General features: G+C 37.3%; 1 protein-coding gene across 9 annotated transcripts in view; it reads right to left on the bottom strand.

Annotated features, from left to right (window-relative positions):
* pcm1 (pericentriolar material 1) overlaps window positions 1–23,930 on the bottom strand; it is a 56,230-nt gene that overhangs the window by 29,609 nt on the left and 2,691 nt on the right. For 6 of the 9 annotated variants that reach the window (XM_059027084.1, XM_059027078.1, XM_059027069.1 and 3 more), the window contains exons 2-12: window positions 23,196–23,331; window positions 20,956–21,201; window positions 20,399–20,668; window positions 19,938–20,108; window positions 14,471–14,587; window positions 11,179–11,356; window positions 4,679–4,788; window positions 4,379–4,592; window positions 3,957–4,137; window positions 3,385–3,564; window positions 429–583 (exon numbers count right to left, since the gene is read on the bottom strand). In XM_059027084.1, coding sequence (XP_058883067.1) covers window positions 429–583; window positions 3,385–3,564; window positions 3,957–4,137; window positions 4,379–4,592; window positions 4,679–4,788; window positions 11,179–11,356; window positions 14,471–14,587; window positions 19,938–20,108; window positions 20,399–20,668; window positions 20,956–21,201; window positions 23,196–23,297 — 1,924 coding nt within the window. In that variant the 5' untranslated portion in view covers window positions 23,298–23,331. The remainder of the gene's footprint in view (window positions 1–428; window positions 584–3,384; window positions 3,565–3,956; window positions 4,138–4,378; window positions 4,593–4,678; window positions 4,789–11,178; window positions 11,357–14,470; window positions 14,588–19,937; window positions 20,109–20,398; window positions 20,669–20,955; window positions 21,202–23,195; window positions 23,332–23,930) is intronic. The other 3 variants (XM_059027118.1, XM_059027096.1, XM_059027107.1) reach the window with 2 other exon arrangements.

Below are 23,930 nucleotides of genomic sequence, written 5' to 3'. Positions count from 1 at the left end.
AACCTGTATTCCTTTTAGTAGTATACAAGTAATTGGTTACTTTGTTTCATTTTTAGCAAGCTCTTTAACTTGAAATTTCTACAACGGTACAAAAGTCATTACTTCTCCATGTTGGTTACGGCTGAAATCCTGCGTAAATGACCTGTCAACAGAGGAGGAGGAGGAGGAGGAGAAGGAAAAGAAGAAGAAGAAGAAGAAGAAGAAGGAGAAGAAGAAGAGCATGTTACCAGTTCTACCTGGAAAGGGACTCTGTCCAGCAAAGGAAATCAGGACACTGAAGGCAATAAATGGATTTTCAAAAATTCAGGTTCTTAATGAAAAAAATGAAAAACAAATTACACAATTAAACATTTAAGAATACTTACCTAGATCTTCCAACATAAAAATAAATAAATAAATAAATAAATAAATAAATAAATGCTCTGTACCTATCACAGATGGAATGTTTAAACCCCTCAGGTTAGTTGCCGATCTGTTGTTGATCTCACAATCTGTATTCAGTCTTCCATCTCTATTATTTGGACCACACTGAGCATTTGTCAGACTATTCACTTCTGCCCAATTTCCGCCTCTTTGTGGGTTTCTAAAAAGCATAAAAATGTACAATAGGCATTGTTAGTAAAAGGTTTAACCCTTTGCGGTCCATTTATTAATCGCGTGTCAGGCACGTCAGGTCTAATTAATTTTCACATGCGCAGTTAATTTTAGACGCGCTGTTTAAAAGTATTTTTTTCCACAGTCAAATGGGTTTAAATGGCCCTGCATATCAACAAAGCACTCACTAGGCATCTCCAGCCCCGCCCCACCCTTTCGTTTGCTATAGCGTTCACCTATTTAAGAAATAAATAATAATAATAACAGTCGTACATACATCTCCGGATCACTCGTTTTATCACCAAACTCCTCAATAATGTGATCCAAGTCATTATTTTATTACTATAACATCTCAAAAAAGCTCTGCAAATATCCGTGTTTTCTGTGCGCTGATTCAGTCAGCCAACTTGTTTACTTACGACCTGCCCCGTTATCTGATACCAGATACCATGTATGACTATTCATGAGATACGCCTTTTCGACTTGTCTCGGCTCCTGTCGCTCCCACTCGGCAATTGAATGGTTTTCTCGGCTTTTTCCAGAGAAAAAACGACTAGAAACCAGTTTTTTGCGTTGCTATAATGATGTCAGACCCAGTCTGACAATGGACCGCAAAGGGTTAAAACCAGTATTTGTCCCTGGATTGGAATAACTTAGCCCCAAAGTTTACATGTAAGTTCTCCAATTATAAAAAGACAAATCGTAAACTGATTAATCATGGGAGGGTGGGGGTAATACTAAAACATAAGCCACAGTGATGAACTTAACAGAACACTGACACAATCCATGTAAAGCCCGCAACAGACAGGCACGGTGCGATACGCAAGGCATTTTGCCGCCTGTATTGCTGCATTTGCTTTAATATAATCAGCACGGGATGATACTGCTAGTCCCACTGTGACGGATAGGTTAGGATAGGTGAGAAAGCCGAGTAGTACCGAGACTTGTTTTGTACATGACGTAGAATAAAAAAGGTGTTCATATGAAAAATGACCTTTTCCTTCACTTTGTTTAGCCCTTTGCGGTCCATTGGACTGAGGACGACATTGAACCTATGCAGCACCGCTTCTGTCCTGCACGAGCACCTGGAGCACAACTGGATACTTCAAAAAAGTATTCCCCGCTAGACCTCTTCCAGCTTTACTTCAGCATGAACGTCGTTCAATCTTTGTGTACAAACACAAATAAAAATGGAGAAAAGCAGCAGTCCCAGGGGAAAAAATACCAGTGGGATCCAGTTTCAATCAAGGACTTCTACCAGTTTTTAGGAATCCTAATTTTCATGGGGCTACTGACATCTCACACAGACAGTTATGTGAGAGCAATGTGCCAGACAGTTGTGGCATATGGACTGAGAGTATTTGTCATGCATACTCATCATGGATACATTTCAGGCACCCCAAAGCTCTCCAAAAAGGCCACCTTTTGAATGAAATATTGGACAAAAAAAAAAGGGGGGGGGGGATTACAAAATCTAATTCATGTGGCAATGGATAGCATGTGAGGTGCTAGAAGTTCACATCCCTTTTAGAACTTGCTCAAGAAACTAGTGTATCACTGGACATAAAGATTTACACAATGTTCATTTTTGGAGAGGTTTGGAGAGGTTTGGGGACCCTTTGTAAAAACTCCTGTAGAATTTGATCCCTTTATTCAAATAGTTCCATATCTGGCTCTTTTCATATGCTACAAGTTGAAAAAATGACTACAGAACATAAAAAAAAATGAAAAGCGTTTGTTGTTTTTTTTATGTATTTTTTCTGGATATCTCCTTCCAGTGTGGTACTGAGTAAGACTTTTATCACACCTGAGGTTTTATTATTGATGCCCAAGGGGTTACCTTGAATTCAAGCCCTGAACCATGCCTGTGCTGTCTATACTTTGGAAGATATTGTGATTTATTTAAGGGCACAGCCCCCCAGGCGGAATTTTTTTGCAAGGGGATGGGGTTTTAAAAGGTTAATAAATGGACTGCAAAGGGTTAGAGGAACACTAACATAGCATTAACTGCTGTATATCCCAATTACTATATTTGGGGTGCAACATAACAGAGAGCAAATGAATCCTAGTCAACAATCTCCCTCCTGATCTGTGAGGGAGCTGTATAACAAGAACAGAGTGCCTTGTACTGGTTGGTCTGGCAGTTCATTCCAGGGTCAGTCAGAAGCCAGCCATCCAGGAAAGGGGGCAGAGTCACAATGCCTGAAGTCATCGACCTAAAGCGGTATTCGATGTGTCAGTCAAGGATTGGAGACGACGTGACTGAACTAGCTATAGCAGGGGGCGTGACTATGTAATCTGTTCCTTTGATGTGCTTATGAGAATGACCGAGAAAGGAAACGGACTGTGAAAAGCATAGAGAGTGTTAAGTGTTTTGTTTGTTTGTGGAAACTGTCTGTGTTTGTCACTGTTAAACGGCTAACACAAACCAGGAGCTGTCGCTACAGGCCTGCATCAAGTCCGGACTACACAGCACCAACTTCTCACTGTATTTACCTTGCACTGCACCTGCACTAAGAGCACTCACTGTCAGGAGAAGTGCCTGTGTCTGTGTTGTTCTTTGTATTACTATTTCAGGACTAAACCCCGTGGTTTATACGCTGGCAATACACATTGTTGTGTAAAGCCAGCATTATTATTTAACGGTCTCAAGCAGAAAATAAAGAACTGCTTTGAACTGTGCTGTGAACTTTGTGTCTGTCATCGTTGGAGCACCTGCATCACCTGTACACTGCAAACCACTCGATCACAGGACATTAAAAACAACAATACCATTATAGATTTACCGACCTTATGTTTGTAATCGGTTCTAGGTTTTCTTGATCAGAATCAAAAATAGACTCTTCGGTTTCTTCATCCTCATCTTTAGTGTTTTCATTGACTGTGTCCACTATCATGTCTGATGTCTGTTCATAGTAATGGACCAGCTCACGCAGCTCATTTAATCTTTTATGAACCTCCTTCAGTTTTCTTTACATAAAAAAAAAAAAATAAAAAAAATGTCTATGTTCATTTGTAATAAAATTAATATATTTTAACAATTCCTTTTATAAATATTTACCTAAACCTTTCAACAACAAACAAACTTGATAGACAGGCTAACACTGCTTCTCAACCTTTAATCTATGCAAAAGCTGCTGTGTAACAGGTTATACAAAGCAGTGTCCTTGAGTGGTCAGTCTTTCTTCCAAAAGGTTTAGTTTCAGCATTAGATTATCTAAAATGATGCACCTCGTTATACCTACTGCTTTAATTCTGACAAACTACTTTTTCTACTAAAGCAAATATCTAAATTGTCTGCTGTACACCTACCAATAAACAACTGAATCATTATCATTGATTCATAGATTTTTTTTCCATACCGGAGTTTCTCTGTGGGGTTAACATTATCTTCTCCTTCACTATCATTCTGGGAATCTGTTGAATCAAGGCGGATGGCTGTGGAAAGGCTGTTTGATTCCCTGCTGACTGCTATAGTCGTTCCTGCAGGTGCTGAAGCAGCTGAATCTATACTTCTCTGACCCACACTCCTCTGGGAAGGAACTGATGCAGACAGAGAGAAGACAGATATCCACAAATGAATTGCCCACCCATAGAAGCATTTTTAATTATAGAGCACTTGAAATAGCTACAGCAATTATGTGTTAATACAAAAAGCCTGAATGTGTCATGTGTTTTTAAATCATTCTAGGACTGAAAGTGTAATACAACAATGAATGAAACAGGCAATGAATTAAACAACTATGAGAAATTACTTTTAGAGTACAGACAACTGTTTACTTACATGAGTTGTTGTTGAGTGTCTGGTCTCTCAATGTGTGCAGTTCTTGCAGTATTTTATCCATTGTGTGCTTTTTATCCTGCAGCTCTTTCAGCTTAACAAGCCGGGCATTCTCTACCGATAGCTGCTCCGAAGCAGATGAATTTCTGCTTCTGGAAGCCTCTCTGGTAAGGGACAGACTTTCTGCTTGTCGTCTGTTATCTGGGACAGCCTTTACCTAAAGATATCAAATTTTATAAACTTTGTATTCCAACACCATATTATCACACAGACAAAACATTACAAATAAAAAGCACACTCTACCTGGGAGTCATGTAGCTGGTTATGGAATCTCTGAATCAAATCATTTAACTCCTCATTCAACTCTGATGTTATGCTCAGTCCAGAGACACTTCCAGTAGTTTCTGTAACAACTAAAAATGACAGTAGCATAATAATTTTGATCACACATTTAAACAATTATACAATAATGACAAATGCTATCAAATAGGTCCAAGTCTAAATAGCCAATAGTCTGATCTACCTGGACTAGAGAAAAACATGAAAGATAGGGAACATGCTGAAGTAGATAGGATAGTATAATATCTCGTCGTCAACTTGATTTTCACTTTTTTTTTCTTCTTGTCTATTTTTCCAATACACGCCCCCAGTCTTCAAACTGCTAGTGGATTAATGGTGTACATTTTAGTAGGTTTGTCTTTTATACATTTGGTAATACGGTAATGTGAATCGACACATTTATGAAACAGCTTTAAAATATGTAATATTAAACATTTAACAATGTGTTTACAATTGTAGCATTATAATACAGATCCAATGGCAGCATAAATAGAAGTACAAATAACATACTTTTTTCCCCAATGGCAGCATTATAACAACATTACATTACTTGTGCAGGCATATCACTTTTTAAATTATTTTTTGTGCGATAAATTTCAAACACTCATCAATGCTAGCGTCTTTATCTAGCACATATTTGCGTCGCAAATTTTCAATCACGTCATATACTGTATCTTTCCCAGTTTCAGGCATGGGTGAATAGCGCTGTTATTATGCATTATTATCTGTGAAGTGTATGCACAATAAATAAATAGGTTGTTTTGACAAGTACCAGTCCTGACAAGGCTTCCTTACAACCTGCAACACCAACAAATAAAGAAATCTCCTCATTTTATTCTCTGTAGATACACAGGCATCCAATTTTCACTCTCAGCTGTGTATATACAGATGACCCGGTCTGTCAAGCACATTTCTTAGGGACTACTGCCATCTGCCAGTGAAAAACAAAACTGCATACAATTTTACAATACAGTTTTCTTATTTTTTCCTTGAAGCATGTTCAAAAGACGTGTGAAGCTTTGCAGGTGCACATAAGCGCCTGCACGCTATTCTCAAGGAAGTGACACATTTGGACTTGCTTGCGCTCCACGTGGAAATTGCGGGATAAGCAGCTGGGTGGTTAAATAAAATATAAATAAAAGTTATTATAAAAGCAAAATACACCTGCCTTTATTTCAACAAAAACCACAAGCTCTTCCCTTGAAAATTTGAATGCTTGTTTTCACGACTGCATTCATGACACATGAACTGTATTTTGAAATGGATTACAGTACCTGCTCATGTCGAGACACGTAAATATAAAATTAACCTGCAATACAAAATTTAAACATGCATTATCTAGTCTAGCATCCACTCCATTTGTATAAAAAAAGGTTCATTAATCTGAATAAGGAAGTTTGGCATGGGCAACATTCCATGCCATACAAAACTCGCTTGAGTCGTTACATCAGCTTCTTTACTGAATACAGAAAGGAGCATCTGCTGACTACCGAGTCATGCTTTTAAAAGAGGCTGGTTTGTTTCTCAAGTTTGATACAGGCTACTCAGATGAAAATGTGTTGCGATTTGTTTCATAGACGTTTGAGGTTGCTCGTCTAGTGTGCAAGCGATTTGTTGCAGATAAGAGATGTTTACCACTGTTTTTCAGTGAAAGCAAACTTTCCCCCATTCTGGCTTAAAGCCTCATACTTTCATTTATTACTCATGGCGGGTTTACTCCATGCCATTGTCTCCACGAAACGAACGAGTACTTAATTCAAAATGATCAAACTGACTTTCAACCACACATCCGGCTTGCACTCGAGGTGATTGAAATAAGCATGCACAAGCGCGTGGTATCAATGGTCAAGTGACGAAATGTGCAGTGAACATGCAGGCTGAAATAAACACGAGAAGGGGAAAGAAGAAAGAATAAAACAAATACAGAGAACAAAAATAATAAACTTGTATTAATTTTGTTTCTCTTATTTTTGCTTTTGTTTATTATTCTTTCTTCATTTCATTCAAGCCTCAAAGTGTGCGTCACCCAGCATTTCACCGACAGCCACACTTGAACTGGCAACGAGTGGCTCGTGAGTAGTGGTTTGGCCACCTCTGGTACATACCGGTATATAGGGTATATACTGGTATATAGGGCAGCAGTGTGGAGTAGTGGTTGGGGCTCTGGACTTGACAGGAGGGTTGTGGGTTCAATCCCAGGTGGGGGACACTGCTGCTGTACCCTTGAGCAAGGTACTTTACCTAGATTGCTCCAGTAAAAACCCAACTGTATAAATGGGTAATTATATGTAAAAATAATTAATAATAAATTATGTAATTGTATGTAAAATTAATGTGATATCTTGTAACAATTGTAAGTCGCCCTGGATAAGGGCGTCTGCTAACAAATAAATAATAATAATAATACCATGATTTTAAAGTGCAGCATTACCGGAGAGCATACTAAATTGCTTTACAAATATATTATATATATATATATATATATATATATATATATATATATATATATATATATATATATATATATATATATATATATAAAGCTCAAAGAGCCAGCTGCCCAACGTTTTGATATGTTGTACGTATCTTTCTCAAGGGAGCATGTGTTTGAATCAAAGGGTATTTAGGTATTTTTAGGTTTTTGACGGCATGACAGCTACTTGTTATTGGTTATATTAAAATCCATGATTTATTCTTACATGATGTAATGGTGTTCTATATATTGTTACATCATTTTTACTTCTATCTTTAAATCTGTATTAATTTTAATTAACATTATTTTATATAAACTTATATTTATATTATCATGCAATGCTGGCGCTAAGGATCAGCCTTGATTTGGCCTCCCCAGTGCATCAGCATGTACATCTTCTGAATTAATTTTATTTTTTATTTATTTATTTAAATGTTATATATTTATTGGAGTTAATTAGTTCATTCTGTCGCATTGTCTAATTTTAGCTGTTCTAATACCACGAACATTACATCATTTATGTCATGTCCTTGACTGGTGAAGTGCTGTACTTTTTGTTCATTCATTTTTTTATTTGTAATTAATGAAAGTTGTTCCAGTCTCTAACATTTTATTTCATCACATTTCACCGGCTTTTCCATAGACATTGTTTTTTTTTTTTTACAGTAGGTATTACTTTTTAGTGGATGTGTTGATCTTATGTTTAATTATATTTTTACTTTTGTCCATGTATTTACACTTTACATGTACTAGTGCAAGTATTTGTAGAACCTATTCTGTCAATTAGTCTTATGTTTACTGTGAACTAAAATATCACCTAAATTTGCTTCTCTTTTTAATGCTACAACTGGGGCCTTAAGAAATATTTTCAATGTTTCTAAATCATGTAGAATTATATATTATTTAAGAAAATGTTGGAGTTGACAGATCTATCTGATGGCGAACTTCTTCACATTATGTACCCGTCAAACAATTTGGTGTAAAATGAAAACGAGACACTATTTATAAATGTATTTCTGGTCCTAGTTCCTGAGAGTTGTGGCTACCACTGATACATTTACAGTTTTTAGGTTGGAGATCACTAAAATTACACAGAGACATTTCTAAAGAAAAATGAACTTTAGTACATTAACCCTCAGAGTACTACAGGGCCGATGATCGGCCCACGGAGGTGTGCTGCGTGAGGACTAAAGGGCCGATTATCGGACATAGATCTGCCCTCCCATTTGCTCTGTTATTTTTTTATTGGTCAATTTTACCTAGCAACAAACCGTGCCGAACAATAGCAGAGGGCTTTGGTGTTAATATTTTTTTTTTATTGGTTAAAAAGAAAACCCTGTCTCCTAGGCTAGCTGAGAGTTGAGAAATGGCAGATTAGAGAGTGAGTTTTTAAGCTATTCGGACGGAGAATGTTTTGAAGGTTTTACAACTTCTGTGGCTGATAAAACGTATAATTGGTTGGGACTATATCTATGTGGATAGTGATGACAGCAATTTAAAAGAGGAGGAGGATGGAGAACAAGAGGATGACGAGGGGGATGAAGAAGAGGAGGAGGATGTGGCGGGAGGTGACAACAGTACAGACGAAGACATGCAGTGTGGAGTAGTGGTTAGGGCTCTGGACTCTTGACCAGAGGGTCGTGGGTTCAATCCCAGCTGGGGGACACTGTTGCTGTACCCTTGAGCAAGGTACTTTACCTAGATTGCTCCAGTAAAAAAAAAACCAACTGTATAAATGGGTAATTGTATGTAAAAATAAAATGTAAAAAATAATGTAATTGTATGTAAAAATAATGTGATATCTTGTAACAATTGTAAGTCGCCCTGGATAAGGGCGTCTGCTAAAAAATAAATAATAATAATAATAATAATAATAATAATAATAATAATAATAATAATAATTCTGTTGCTGAACAAACACTTCAGAGTCCCGATTTGGACCCAAGTAACAGAATTGCCAGAACAGAAAATAACATCGAACATAAAGAAGTATACATAGGTTAGTGGTCCGAGATTTATTTCACGCAGCGCAACCCGGCCTGCTGAATTCTTTGAGCTGCTGTTTTCAACGGAGCTCCAAGAACACTTCTGCAACAAGTCCAATATATACGCATTAGAAATTAACAACAAATACAGGGAAAGAAATGCTAAATCTAAAACGTACGAGAGGCTATTTTCATGGTGGTCGGTGTCTGGCAGTATGACACAAAACAGATTACGTGCTGTTTTAGGATTGTGGCTGAAAATGGGGTTAGTGTGGAAGCCTGACATGAAAGAATACTGGAACACAAAAGATGCACTACAAGCAACACCAGGATTTGTGCGAATAATGTCCCGCAACAAGTTTCTTTTTTGTCTTGCAAACCTGCACTTCAACAACAGAAACCAAAAGAAAAAAAGACGAACCTGGTTACAACAGTTTATTCAAAGTGCGACCAGTATTTACTAAAGTGGAGTCTCTTCTTACGAAGTACTACGTTTTAAATGAATTCATTGCAATCGACGAAAGCCTGGTTGGATTGAAAAACCGAACGTCACTTATGCAGTATCTTCCAAACAAAAAACATCACCGATCTGGAATAAAGCTGTGGGTGCTTGCTGACAGTACAAACGGGTACGTATACAAATTAAAAGTGTACACAGGTGCTTCAAACAACACAGAAAAGAGTGAATTTGGCCAGCCCTATGATGTTATGTCTCTCATGGATGGTCTGTTGGATAAGGGACATACTTTGATTACTGACAATTTTTACACATCCGTACCACTCGCTTCAGTTTTCACTTATCAGCACGAAACCCAGCTTGTTGGTACACTGCGTGGCAACAGAAAATACTTACCTTCGGTTCCAAAATGCAAAGTTGGTGAACAGGTGGCCTACACATTTTGGATGTACCCTAGCTATCATAACCAAGTACAAGAACAAGAAATATTACTACACAAAAACAACTGACTTCACCAAACTGGATTTACAAACCTGAAAAAAAAACACTGATTGCAAAAGGACTTTACAGAGAATAAGCTTCCCTGTGCCAATTCAGATGTCTCCACAACTCAAGTAAGTTACGTGTATTAATAATAATAAATAATAATAATAATAAGTAGTAGTTTTGCATATGCTTTTATATTTAATTAACACTTATTTGTATTGGTATACATGTTGAACAATCTTTATATAAAAGAAAAGGCTTTCGAGGGCAAGTACGTTTACTGTGCTGTGCGGTTCCGATCTGTTTGTACAGCTAGATGTATTGCTTGCAAAATTGAATATATCTTTTGATTCGTTGTTTGTAAACATCTGTCGTTTTTTTACATTTTAAAAAGAACATTCTGGGGATTTATATGTCATATTTCGAACGTGTGTGCATGGTTGGTTTTGAAAATAACTGATGTTTTGATGATAAAAATACCGTTTGTATAACAAAGGTGTCTTTGCCAATACATATTTCTATATTCAGTCCAAAAATATATCAATAACAGAAAGAACAAAAAACTTCAATGTCTTACGTTTCTTGTGATATATAGGTTTCATATAATATATACATTTTTGGGCGTAAAATTAAGTAATTTGCTACGCTATCCGAAGCTGTTATTTGCGTGTGACAGCTGTAGTCCTGTGGCGTAGAGCACTCACCGTGACGTAGTACTCTGAGGGTTAAGACTTATTTTTTACATTCAAACTGGGTAAGTAGGGTATATTTCATCAGTGTGAAAACGTTATTCTCTTAATAATCTTCAGACTCTCAACTGTTTTGAAAGGTATAATATGGTATACTTTTGGTGGATATTTATCCCGATACACAAGCTGAAGTCAAGTTATGTCAGTCAGACCTCAAACAGGTAGAATATTCATAGTAGCAAAAGGGTTAAACAGCATTTAGACTTGGACTAGCTAAAGACTGGGCCTCAAAGTTTCCCATACATATTCAGAAAGTTTTAATTATATACCTTAAAAATACATAAACTATAGAAAATACTTAAATCATGCTATACCAGTGTCATCCATTACTGCTATGGCTTGTTCTGTTTTATGCTGCATTGCCAGCAGTGCTGCTTGTCTTCCCTGTAGTGCTCTCAACTGTTCCTGTTGTTGTAACATTTTCTTCAGGAGATCATGCTGTTTTTTCAGATTTTCCAACTCTTCTTTTGCATCGTGGTTTGGACCGCTACCCTGTGAAGCAAGGAGACCAATTTTTATTTATAGGACCTTTTCTATGCAACTAAACTTAATGTACTTTATAGTAGCCAGAAGTTCTGTTACCAGTTTCAAGTGGTGCACTTGGTTGACTGGTCAGTTTGTAAAATGTGGGGTCTGCAACTTTGGGGGCATATGGTTGTATAAATAAATAAATAAATAAATAAATAAATAAATAAATAAATAAATAAAGGGTCTTCCTGTCTAAATGGAGGACAATTTAGTTTTATTACCATGTCAGCATATTACAATTTCTATTTTTGATATGTGTAAAAGTAAGTGATTTTGTGCCAATGAAATGTTCTTGCTCATCTTTGAAAAGGAAAACAATGATCATTAGCTAGACATGTAAGTGCAAGCATTTTAAAAGTATGGAACAAGCTACTCAATTGTCAGCTAATTGCAGGAAACAAAGTCAAAAGATAAGGAGTGGAACAGGTTATCTTCAAATCTATGAGATATTATATCCACAGTAAACAAGAAAATTAAATAAATAAATAAATACTAAGGGTGCACCGATAGAGATTTTCTTGGCCGATACCGATAGCCGATGGTTATCTACCCATATTTGCCGATATCAATAGGATATTGATAATAGCTAGTGCTACTAGAACAAGGCATAGGGCCTATATTTAAATTTGTATATTACATATGTTAAATGAACGGATATGGCTTACTTGTTGTATTTGACAAATTAACAAGTATTGTTTACTTGTTGCATTTACTTCAGAAAATGAATACAAAGAATAACGTAGTATAGTGTGCCTGACAGCAATTTATACATTTGTTTTACAAGTCACACAAAAATAACATTTTGCATTTGTACGAGTAAAAACACTTCTGTAGAAAAAAAAATAGTGACATTTTATAGCTACTTGCTGTCAAACAAAACTTCTACCTATACTGTACAATAGAAGAGAAATGTAGCCTATGCATACACTGCTTATATGCAGCACAACTTAAATTGTTCACTTAATAAAAAACGATGTCATAAAAATATTCAATTTCCAGTTACAAAATTCAGACAAACTTGAATTTGTTACTTCACAAAAGATGGCACAGTAATCCATTTCTGCTTCAAAATGCTGCTGAATACACCTGCTGAATGCAATGCAGATTAAGCAAGAAACAAAAACTACAAAAGGCCATTTTGTAATTATTAAAATTTGTCAGGCAAACACTCCAGAGTCTTAAGGAGAGCACTTTTTTAAAAAAGCATCAGAATAATATTCTACTCACAGTTCATCGTTTGATTTAATGTAGCATCAAGTCTGTTCTGCTGCACACAACTCAGCTATCCTATTGTCTTCAGATATTTAAAAAAAATCCAAACACCGCTCTTTTGACAGATATATTTACTGCAAGTTATCGCAAGTTACACAGCACTGGGAATGTCTTTGTGTTCTTGCATCATTAGTATACCACATTCCTTCGAATTTAAGGATGCACTTTAACCATTTTTTGCTTCTCAAAAATAGCCTGCGTCTTAAATTTAAGTACATTACAGTGACGCATGTATTAAAATCGGCAAACAAAAGACGTGACTACCCTAGTACACAAACAGCTACGTGACCGACTGCCGAAAAAAGACGAAACAAAACGTTACTGCCCGATCTCAAATCATCCATGACATACAGGCAGCCATTTTCAAAGAAGAGTCATAGCTTCCTGAGGTATTCAAAGAAGCTTTTACAATGTCTGTGTTTCTAACAGTACCAGCTTGGACAGATCGGAAATGCTGATCAGACCCCTGTATTGTTTAACAAGCCACGCAATAACAATTGGGAGTAAAATAGGTGTGAGCAATCTCCATATGCGTATGTTATGCTTTGTTAGTTGGTACTGTGCATACCTTTCTGACTGTTGTGTTTGCAATGCTATCAAAGCTGTTGTGGTTGCTGTGTTACATGTTGCCTGATGTAGTGGAGTGTTGTGTCGTGCTTGCTGTTGCCGGGATACGTGATGCCATAAGTGAGTGAGGGGTGTGTGTGTGTGTGTGTGTGTGTGTGTGTGTGTGTGTGTGTATGACAGAGACAACATCTTAAGTACTATAGTACACAGCACAATAAGTTCAATGGTTAATCTACAACACACTGTTTCGTGTCAGTTTTGTACGATACAACAGCGTAATTGAGGTTGTATCTTTGTAAATGCATATTTATTTGATGTTTTATTTTTTCCTCAGATTAAGGGTGGTAAATTTGGGCTGCGTTTTAAATTCGAGGGTGTCTTAAACTCGAAGGAATACGGTAATAAGTGCGTCTGACAAAACATTCAGTTCTGTACTGGAAGAAATTCAAGCATGAATATCGGTGTACATTACCGGCTAAAATAACAAAAACTGCCGATCGTGTTTTTTTCCCTCATCAGTGCCATGCCGATAGGCTACAAATTATCGATGCACCCCTAACAAATACAAAAGATTTAAATGTCAATTTACACAAGAAAGGAGACAAACTTTCTCCCAACACCATCCAACAGAGTTAAGTCTAAATTAGTAAAGGTCGAAAGCAATGTTTTTTAGGTACCTTTGATGGTTCTCCACGATCCTGGCTATTAATCCTATCAGCAACAGACCATATTCCCCTGCAATTCAGAGCAGCTCTCTCCCTTTTCCCTTTTGATGTTGTAGTAACATCAAAGTCTGTCACCTGTCCTTGTGAGGCTAATTTCCCTAGAGTGTCCTCAAAACGGGGTCGAAATCTCAGAATACGAGATGCCTCCTTCGTAACAGTTTAGTAGTTAATTAGGTTAAAATGACAAACACTATGTTAAATAAGGACACAAACTCATAAGCTAGTGTTGCCCTGAATTATTTGCAAAAACTGTCAAGCATTTGGTATCTAAGTAAGTAAATTAAGGCCTCTTATTATAGACAGAATACTCAGAGTCATTATTGCAATCCACTGCATAAAGATTATTTTACATTTACTACAGAGCTGTGCCATTGACCAAATTATGCTTGGATTTTTATCCCAGTAGCAAAGTCTGCTAATTTCTTCAAAAGCTATTGAACATGAACTACAATTAACTTATTTTATTAAGTTATTAATTAACATACAAGGCGAATATAAGCTTAAAACTGCTTACCGTGGCATGTGAAGCTTCTGAGTGCACTTCTATGTTCAGAGATGTGCTCTCAGCAACAGAACCAGAACCCACAGCTGAATCAATAGTGCAGACTTCATCTTCATCATTCTCTCTTGCCTGCAATTCATTGAATTGCTTAAATTATTTATATATATATATATATATATATATATATATATATATATATATATATATATATATATATATATATATAAAATCATAATTTGTTTATTTAGCAGACGCCTTTATCCAAGGCGACTTACAGAAACTAGGGTGTGTGAACTATGCGTCAGCTGCAGAGTCACTTACAATTACGTCTCACCCGAAAGACGGAGGAAAGGAGGTTAAGTAACTTGCTCAGGGTCACACAATGAGTCAGTGGCTGAGGTGGGATTTGAACCGGGGACCTCCTGGTTATAAACCCTTTTCTTTAACCACTGGACCACAAAGTCTCCTATATATATATATATGGGTAATTATAAAGTAAGTTTACCACATCAACAGACCATATCTCAAATGGTAGGGCATAGGAAGGTGAAATTGCATATGGTTGTTAAAGTGGGAAGGGAAATGGCGGGACTTGTGCATTAAAATTATTCATTATTCATTATTCAAGTGCTAACGATAACATTTCTCAACACCCTTGTATTTACCATATAACACAATAAAAAGACTCTGGTTGGACTGCTCAAACAGCTGGTTTGTAAACAAAGATTTAAGTGCGCTAAGTTAACATATTATTATTTTATTTATTATTATTTTTTAAGTTTTATCTCTTTTTCCCCCGTGGGTAGTTTCTTTCTCACGAAAAGGCACTGCTAAAGCCACCTCTTGTCTACCTTTGAATCTTTATTGTCACTCTGTATGCAGAAACCTAAAGCACCATACATATGCGTGCATTCTCTACTCCTCATTCTCCCTAGTTACCGCAAGTGCTGTTAAAAGATCTGATTTGAAAAAAAACCCAAAAAAAACCACTTTGTACACAAACACCTTTTCATGAACCAGCTAAAAATGCACCGGGATCCAATCCTGTTTTCTGATCCACTAGTACAACCGGCCCCAAGTCACTGATGCCAAGTGCATTTACTTTACTACGAAGTACTATGGACATTTGGAAACTGGACAACTCATGTAAAAGCTAAATGTAAATTGTATATAAATTACTTTGTTATAATCATATTGTACAAAATCATCATCAGTAAGTCACAATATAAAGCTCTGAATCTCATGTTAAAATGTGACATTTACCAAACAATTTGCATTACAGAAATCACTTCTCACACTGCCTTCTCCAACCAGTGACGTCACAGGAGGGATTTCCAGCAATGGCGGAAGTTAAACAGCTCATGACATATGAAAACAAACCAGAGATTACACTGTTTTCCCATCTATCTGATAATTTACAAACAAACCGAAAAGTGTTTCCTATCACCTTTAAGTGAACCATGGGGACGCAAATGCCAGTTATTAAATTTGTCTCTAGTGGGCGCCACTATGACCTACCTCTGACAATCACAAGTGTTCAACATGTGCTCCTCCATGATCCAGAATGAACTGCATTTGTGTGACAACGGACCTTACAGCTACATTACGCATCTCATCAGGTATGCTAGCCACCTCCCGGACAATGGCATCGAGGTTTGAAATTCTGCAATGGTTCCCTCGGTACGCACATGACTTCAGGTACCCGCATAACCAGAAATATGCTGGTGTAAGGTCAAGTGAACGAGATGGCCATTTACAAGGAAAGTTATGTGAAATTATTCTATCCTGAAAGTGCTCCTGCAAGACAAGTTTCCCCTGGTTACCAATATGCGGAGGGGCACCATCCTGCATGAAGACTGTAGTGTCTTACAAGTGGCTATTTATACCCACAGTACTGTAGTATGGAAATATGCAGCAGTAACCACATTGGCACCCTCTAGTGACAAATTAACTGTGGCATTTGTGTTGCCATGGTTCCCTTAACCGTATGCAACTTCATCTTCCTATGCCCTCCTGTTTGTGAGAAATTGTACGTTGATGTGGTAAACTTACTTTTTAATCACCATTATATATATATCTATATATCTATATATATATATATATATATATATATATATATATATATATACACACACACACACACACACACACAGAGTATTGTGCAAAAGTTTTAGGCAGGTGTGAAAATGCTTTAAAGTAAGAATGCTTTCAAAAATAGACATGTTAATAGTTTATATTTATCAATTAACAAAATGCAAAGTGAGCGAACAGAAGAAAAATCTACATCAAATCAATATTTGGTGTGACCGCCCTTTGCCTTCAAAACAGTATCAATTCTTCTAGGTAAACTTGCACACAGTTTTTGAAGGAACTCGGCAGGTAGGTTGGCCCAAACATCTTGGAGAACTAACCACAGTTCTTCTGTGGATTTAGGCAGCCTCAGTTGCTTCTCTCTCTTCATGTAATCCCAGACAGACTCGATGTTGAGATCAGGGCTCTGTGGAGGCCATACCATCACTTCCAGGATTCCTTGTTCTTCTTTACGCTGAAGATAGTTCTTAATGACTTTCGCTGTATGTGTGGGGTCGTTGTCATGCTGCAGAATAAATTTGGGGCCAATCACATGCCTCCCTGATGGTATTGCATGATGGATAAGTAACTGCCTGTACTTCTCAGCATTGAGGAGACCATTAATTCTGACCAAATCCCCAACTCCATTTGCAGAAATGAAGCCAAACTTGCAAGGAACCTCCACCATGCTTCACTGTTGCCTGCAGACACTCATTTGTGTACCGCGCTCCAGCCCTTCGGCGAACAAACTGCCTTCTGCTACAGCCAAATATTTCACATTTTGACTTATCAGTCCAGAGCACCTGCTGCCATTTTTCTGCACCCCAGTTCCTGTGTTTTCGTGCATAGTTGAGTCGCTTGGCCTTGTTTCCAAGTCGGAGGTATGGCTTTTTGGCCGCAAGTCTTCCATGAAGGCCACTTCTGACCAGACTTCTCCGGACAGTAGATGGGTGTACCAGGGTCCCACTGTTTTCTGCCAATTCTGAGCTGATGGCACTGCTGGACATCTTCCGATTGCGAAGGGAACTAAGCATGATGTGTCTTTCATCTGCTGCAGTAAGTCTCCTTGGCCGACCACTGCGTCTACGGTCCTCAACGTTGCCCGTTTCTTTGTGCTTCTTCAAAAGAGCTTGGACAGCACATCTGGAAACCCCTGTCTGCCTTGAAATTTCTGCCTGGGAGAGACCTTGCTGATGCAGTATAACTACCTTGTGTCTTGTTGCTGTGCTCAGTCTTGCCATGGTGTATGACTTGTGACAGTAAACTGTCTTCAGCACCCTCACCTTGTTAGCTGAGTTTGGCTGTTCCTCACCCAGTTTTATTCCTCCTACACAGCTGTTTCTGTTTCAGTTAATGATTGTGTTTCAACCTACATATTGAATTGATGATCACTAGCACCTGTTTGGTATAATTGTTTAATCATACACCTGACTGTATGCCTACAAAATCCCTGACTTTGTGCAAGTGTACCTAGAAGAATTGATGCTGTTTTGAAGGCAAAGGGTGGTCACACCAAATATGGATTTGATTTAGATTTTTCTTCTGTTAACTCACTTTGCATTTAGTTAATTGATAAATATAATCTATTAACATAGTCTATTTTTGAAAGCATTCTTACTTTACAGCATTTTTTCACACCTGCCTAAAACTTTTGCACAGTACTGTATATATATATATTTATTATCTCACACACACACACACACACACTTCTGTATCCCAATAAGCATGCTGGGACAAATATCCGAACGAATATTTTTGGACATGTACTGGGATACAAAAATTAGATGTTCGTATTCGCTAGAAATGACAAAAATACCTTGCACTTATTTACCACCTGACCAGAAGTTGCGCAACAGTTTCAAAAATGGCAAATGAAAGCGACATTCGTGTGGTGCGAGATTAATATATATATATATTTTTTTTTAAAACTAGATTATGAGCACGCACACAGTGATCTCTAAGGAAGGCCAGCTATGTTGTGCTGCTTCAGAGCGAATCAGAATCTCAGGCAAGCACGTCATTCTTAAATGCTTCACTTAAACCGTGCCCAACTTGCTGGAAATGTTGTGTAGTGATTTTTATATAGATTTTATATATTATGTATTTGTTACTGCAGCCTCCCTGCCCTTGATGCTGTGCTGTCTCTGCCTGCGTTCTGAGCAATATAATGGCTTTCATTACTTTTTGAAAACGAACAAATATTTCATTTATGAGCGAATAGCACAAATCGTGCCAGCACTAATATAAACACACACACAGGGTTATCCCCAGGAATTCTGTACAACCGGGCTTCAGAACATTATAGCTGGGCACACTTAAAGGAAAAATAAACTTGCCTTACCTTAAATATATAATGCAAGAAAGAATTTAAATAATGTGTTGTCTTTCGTTGACTTTTCACTTGCTTTTTAGCTTATTGCTTCATTTAAATAGTTTTCTTTATGCTAAGTTTGCTGGGCATTTTATTTTGTTAATGCACGTCTATTTTTGTTTTTTGCTATTCTACATTTTCTTAATGCAACTGTTCATTTTAACCATTTTTTAACACAACAGTACTCACACAGTTTGGTCACCATCATAACTGTTGCATGAAACCAGTGTAATAATCCAGCACCTGTGCACTGACAGCAGCTGATCTCCCATCACGCCTTTCTTCTTAAAGGCATACAGTCTCTATAAATGAACCGCCAATATCTCTCACAAGCACCTGGGTACATAGTGTTACGATATCACAACAAAAAGAATAAGCTTTTTTTGTGGTGCATAGGTATAGTCATTGTGTACTATATATCACCTTACAGTACAATAATAATACGACAAAAAACTGACAATGATAATAACCGAAAATAATTAATTTTTTTTTTTAATAAAATAGCTGCCGCAAATATATTATTAGGTGGTGGATTGTGCCCCTGCATTCATTGTCACTGTTTTTGCTTTGAAAATAATTGGTTACTTTTTAGCAGTCATTTAACGTTCTAGCCTCTCGAAGTGCTTAACACAGAAAACCCACCCCTTCAACTCTCTGATTGGTTAAATGTTGTTAAAGGCACAATAGCATCTGCAAAACGGGCGGATCGGGTTTTTTCAGCTGGGTGGCTACAGCCACTTTGCCGGGCGACCCACCCGGCTGAAAAGGCCTGGGGAGAACACTGAGATATAGATATATATATATATATATATAGATATATATATATATATATATTACACAAACAATACCAAAACACAATATTTAGTTTATTTTATGCATTCTTACACAATAAATCATAGCAAAGAAATCAAATACTGTACCATCTCAAATCTTGAGCTAAAGGTTGTTCTTCAAAAGTTTATCAACTGGATGAGACAGCCAAATTAAATTTTACAGAATTTACAGGTGTCGCCACTATATTTAGTAAATTGTACTAACCAACATCTTTTGAAGAAATTTTAGGTAAGATTTCTCCTGTTCCTTAAGGTGTTCAATTAGATGTGACAAACGGTCAACATTAGCAGATATTTCATTTTTTTCCACAAGGTCATCCCGCATAGAGCTGGCCTTTGTTATATACTCCCGGATTTGGACAAGTTTGCTGACAACCTAAAAAGCAGAGAAATACTTGAGAGTAATTTTTTTATGGAGTTAAAGAGACTCAGTTATGCACTTCTGCATCAGTGAAAATGGTTTAATGGAAATATGTTGAGTTTCAATCAAATCACATTTGCATGCGTCAAAGCTTTACAAAACACTGAGGAACTCTGCAACCTGTGGAACTACAGGACATGTGCAGAACACCCAAAGACAAGCACCCCCTCCCCATTTGTTAAACCTGTTTCTAAAAGAAAGACCATGCATTGTCTTTGACAAAGACAATGCATGAAAATATTTACCTGGCTGCTGTCTATTTCAGGTTCTCCTCTTCCGTCTTCACTTTGAGACATCTGCTCAATCTGAAAAGAATCTTTGCTCAAAACTGACGCAAACAAATCTTTGCCTGAAGACTGCTGCGTTGTCTCTTTGCTTGGAGTGAGAGCTACTTCCTTGCTTTTGTTAGTGTTAACATATAGTGGTAAAAAGTTAAATGGCTTTTTGTTTTCAGCAAATTGACGCTGGTTATTAGCAGCAGTGGCTCGGCCTTGGGAATCACTCCCAATGCTCCTCTGTATTAAAAAAAAAAAAAAGTAAATATTTTCAATATTAGTTTAAATAAGAATAAAACAATCCTTTTTTTCACACTACACGTCTGTGCGATGCAACTATGGCTAAAAAAAGTGTTAATAATCAGAAACTATTTCATATCAAAATCTTAACTAGGCAAAAACAAATTAATGGTGAATAAATTTAAGTTTTTGGGTTATATTATATTACACTTATGTGGTGATCCAGAAGTCGATTACTGTAGTTTTGGCAATGTAAATACTAAGGAAAAAAAAGTCAGTTCACCAACCTCATCTAAATCACTGAAATTAATCCTCTGTTTGAGTCTCTCCAACTCGGCTTGTTCTGGAACAGACATCTGGGTTGCATATTTCACATGGGAGAATGAATGAGGAGTTCTGGTTCTTCTTCGACCTGTTCCTGGAGATGACTCCGGAGAAATGTCATTGGTTACTCTACTTTCAGCTCCAACGGCAAACTTTTTCTTGTTTTTTTCAGAGGACCCATTTGCTTTTTTATGTTGCACACCCCAATCCTAAAAAACAAAAATAATATATTTTTATATATATATATATATATATATATATACACACACACACACACACACACACACACACACACACACATTACAGTGCCTTGCAAAAGTATTCAGACCCCTGACCAATTCTCTCATATTACTGAATTACAAATGGTACATTGAAATTTTGTTCTGTTTGACATTTTATTTTAAAACACTGAAACTCAAAATCAATTATTGTAAGGTGACATTGGTTTTATGTTGGGAAATATTTAAGAAAAATAAAAAACTGAAATATCTTGCTTGCTTAAGTATTCAACCCCCACACATTAATATTTGGTAGAGCCACCTTTCGCTGCAATAACAGCTTTAAGTCTTTTGGGGTAAGTATGTACCAGCTTTGCACACAGTGTCGGAATGATTTTGGCCCATTCTTCTTGGCAGATTTGCTCCAGGTTGTTCAGGTTGGTTGGACAACGCTTGTGGACCGCAAATTTCAAATAGTGCCACAGATTCTGAATGGGATTGAGATCAGGACTTTGACTGGGCCACTGTAGGACATTCACCTTTTTATTCCTGAGCCACTCCAATGTTGCTTTGGCCTTGTGCTTGGGATCATTGTCCTGCTGAAAGGTGAATTTCCTCCCAAGCTTCAGTTTTTTAGCAGACTGAAGCAGTTTCTCTTGCAGTATTTCCCTGTATTTTGCTCCATCCATTCTTCCTTCAATTTTAACAAGATGCCCAGTCCCTGCTGATGAGAAGCATCCCCACAGCATGATGCTGCCACCACCATACTTCACTGTAGGGATGGTGTGTCTTGAGGCATGGGCAGTGTTTGTTTTGCGCCACACATAGCGCTTCGAGTTTTGGCCAAAAAGCTCTATCTTGGTCTCATCTGACCACAAAACCTTTTCCCACATCGCAGCTGGGTCATGCTTTCTGGCAAACTCCAGACGTGCTTTCAGATGGTACTTTTTGAGTAACGGCTTCTTTCTTGCCACCCTCCCATACAGGCCAGTGTTATGCAGAGCTCTTGATATGGCTGACTGGTGCACCATTACTCCACTCCCAGCCACTGAACTCTGTAGCTCCTTTAAAGTGATTGTTGGCCTCTCTGTGGCTTCTCTCACAAGTCTCCTTCTTGTTTGAGCGCTGAGTTTTGAGGGACGGCCTTTTCTTGGCAGTGCCTGGGTGGTGTGATGCAGCTTCCACTTCCTGATTATTGATCCAACTGTGCTCGCTGGGCTATCCAAACACTTGGATATTATTTTGTACCCTTTCCCTAATCTATGCATTTGTATTACTTTATCTCTAACTTCTGTAGAATGCTCTTTGGTCTTCATTTTCCTTCAGATTCACAGCCTGACCAATGATCCTTCAACAGTGGGGTTTTTATCCAGAAAATGTGACAGCAACTTTAATGGTTCACAGGTGGAGGCCAATGGTAAGGTAATTGTGTCCTCGTTAGGGCAATTTCTTTCAGCGGTGTAAACTGGGAGCTTCCACAGCACAGGAGTTGAATACTAATGCAAACAAGATATTTCAGTTTTTTATTTTTCTTAAAAATATTTCCCAACATAAAACCAATGTCACCTTACAATAATTGATTTTGAGTTTCAGTGTTTTAAAATAAAATATCAAACAGAACGAAATTTCAATGTACCATTTGTAATTCAGTAATATGAGAGAATTGGTCAGGGGTCTGAATACTTTTGCAAGGCACTGTATATATTTTTTTTTATAGGAGAGAGAGGAGAGATTGTTCTAGAGTTATCTATTTTTCATTTATGAAGTTCACTTTACAAAATAAACTAAAAAAAAGATAGCCCAAGGCACAATACAAATTTAAATAAAAACAATAAAAGTCCCTTTAAGAACAACAACAACAACTTTAATTATAGAAGTTATCTTATAAACAATATTCTTGTAATTTAGTTTCAATGCATACCAGTATCTGCTTCACATGGTTAACCAGATTTTAAAAGTACTACATCAGGTGCATTAACACCTACCATATTATTTAGCCTGTCCTCCAGACTTCCATTGCTGATACTCCAGTTAGGCAAGTCCTGGTCATCAACACCTTCTTCAAAAGGAGCCCCTCCAGTCGCCATACTTCACAGCTTTAAAGCATATACCTGCAAAAAGCTAATATTACATAGACAGCATGTAAATTGATATTGTATCACCAGAGTGAACAAATACATGGTCAACATGGAAGTCTAGCTCAGGTGGGGGGTGACATATTGAAAAAAACAATTAGAACTTTCCCTGTTACTGAGAAGGAAATGCTGCTCCTACAGTACCTTGTTAAAAGATCATGATCAGAATAACATTTGGTAGAGCCTGTTATGTTCAAATTAACTTTATATTTAAATTTAAAGACCAATTAAGACTGCTGACTTTAGAAACATTCCAAATATTAGAAATACTGCTGGCAATGTACCATAACCTAAGATGGGTCTAAACATAAACAAGTGTTAGTCAAATTTCAAATACTAAATGACAAGTCAGAACCCAGAACGGTTTACAAAAAGGATGCAGTATTACATAAAGTGATTACACCTGAAGTTCTAAACATGCTGACACCCTACTGGGTCAAATTAACCGACATTTTGTGAATGTCACCATACGTCTCAGATTTGGATAGTTAGTAAAAGCGATGTCATGGAAAAATCTGAAATCTGAGCGGTCAACTCCTAATAGTTCCTGAGATATGACTGTTTACACCTAGGGGTGTGTGGAAG

The sequence above is a fragment of the Acipenser ruthenus genome, chromosome 1 (assembly GCF_902713425.1).
Source record: "Acipenser ruthenus chromosome 1, fAciRut3.2 maternal haplotype, whole genome shotgun sequence".
Classification (NCBI taxonomy): Eukaryota; Metazoa; Chordata; class Actinopteri; order Acipenseriformes; family Acipenseridae; genus Acipenser; species Acipenser ruthenus.
Note: the sequence above shows the minus strand (reverse complement) of the source record. Positions and strands in the feature narration are given on the sequence as shown.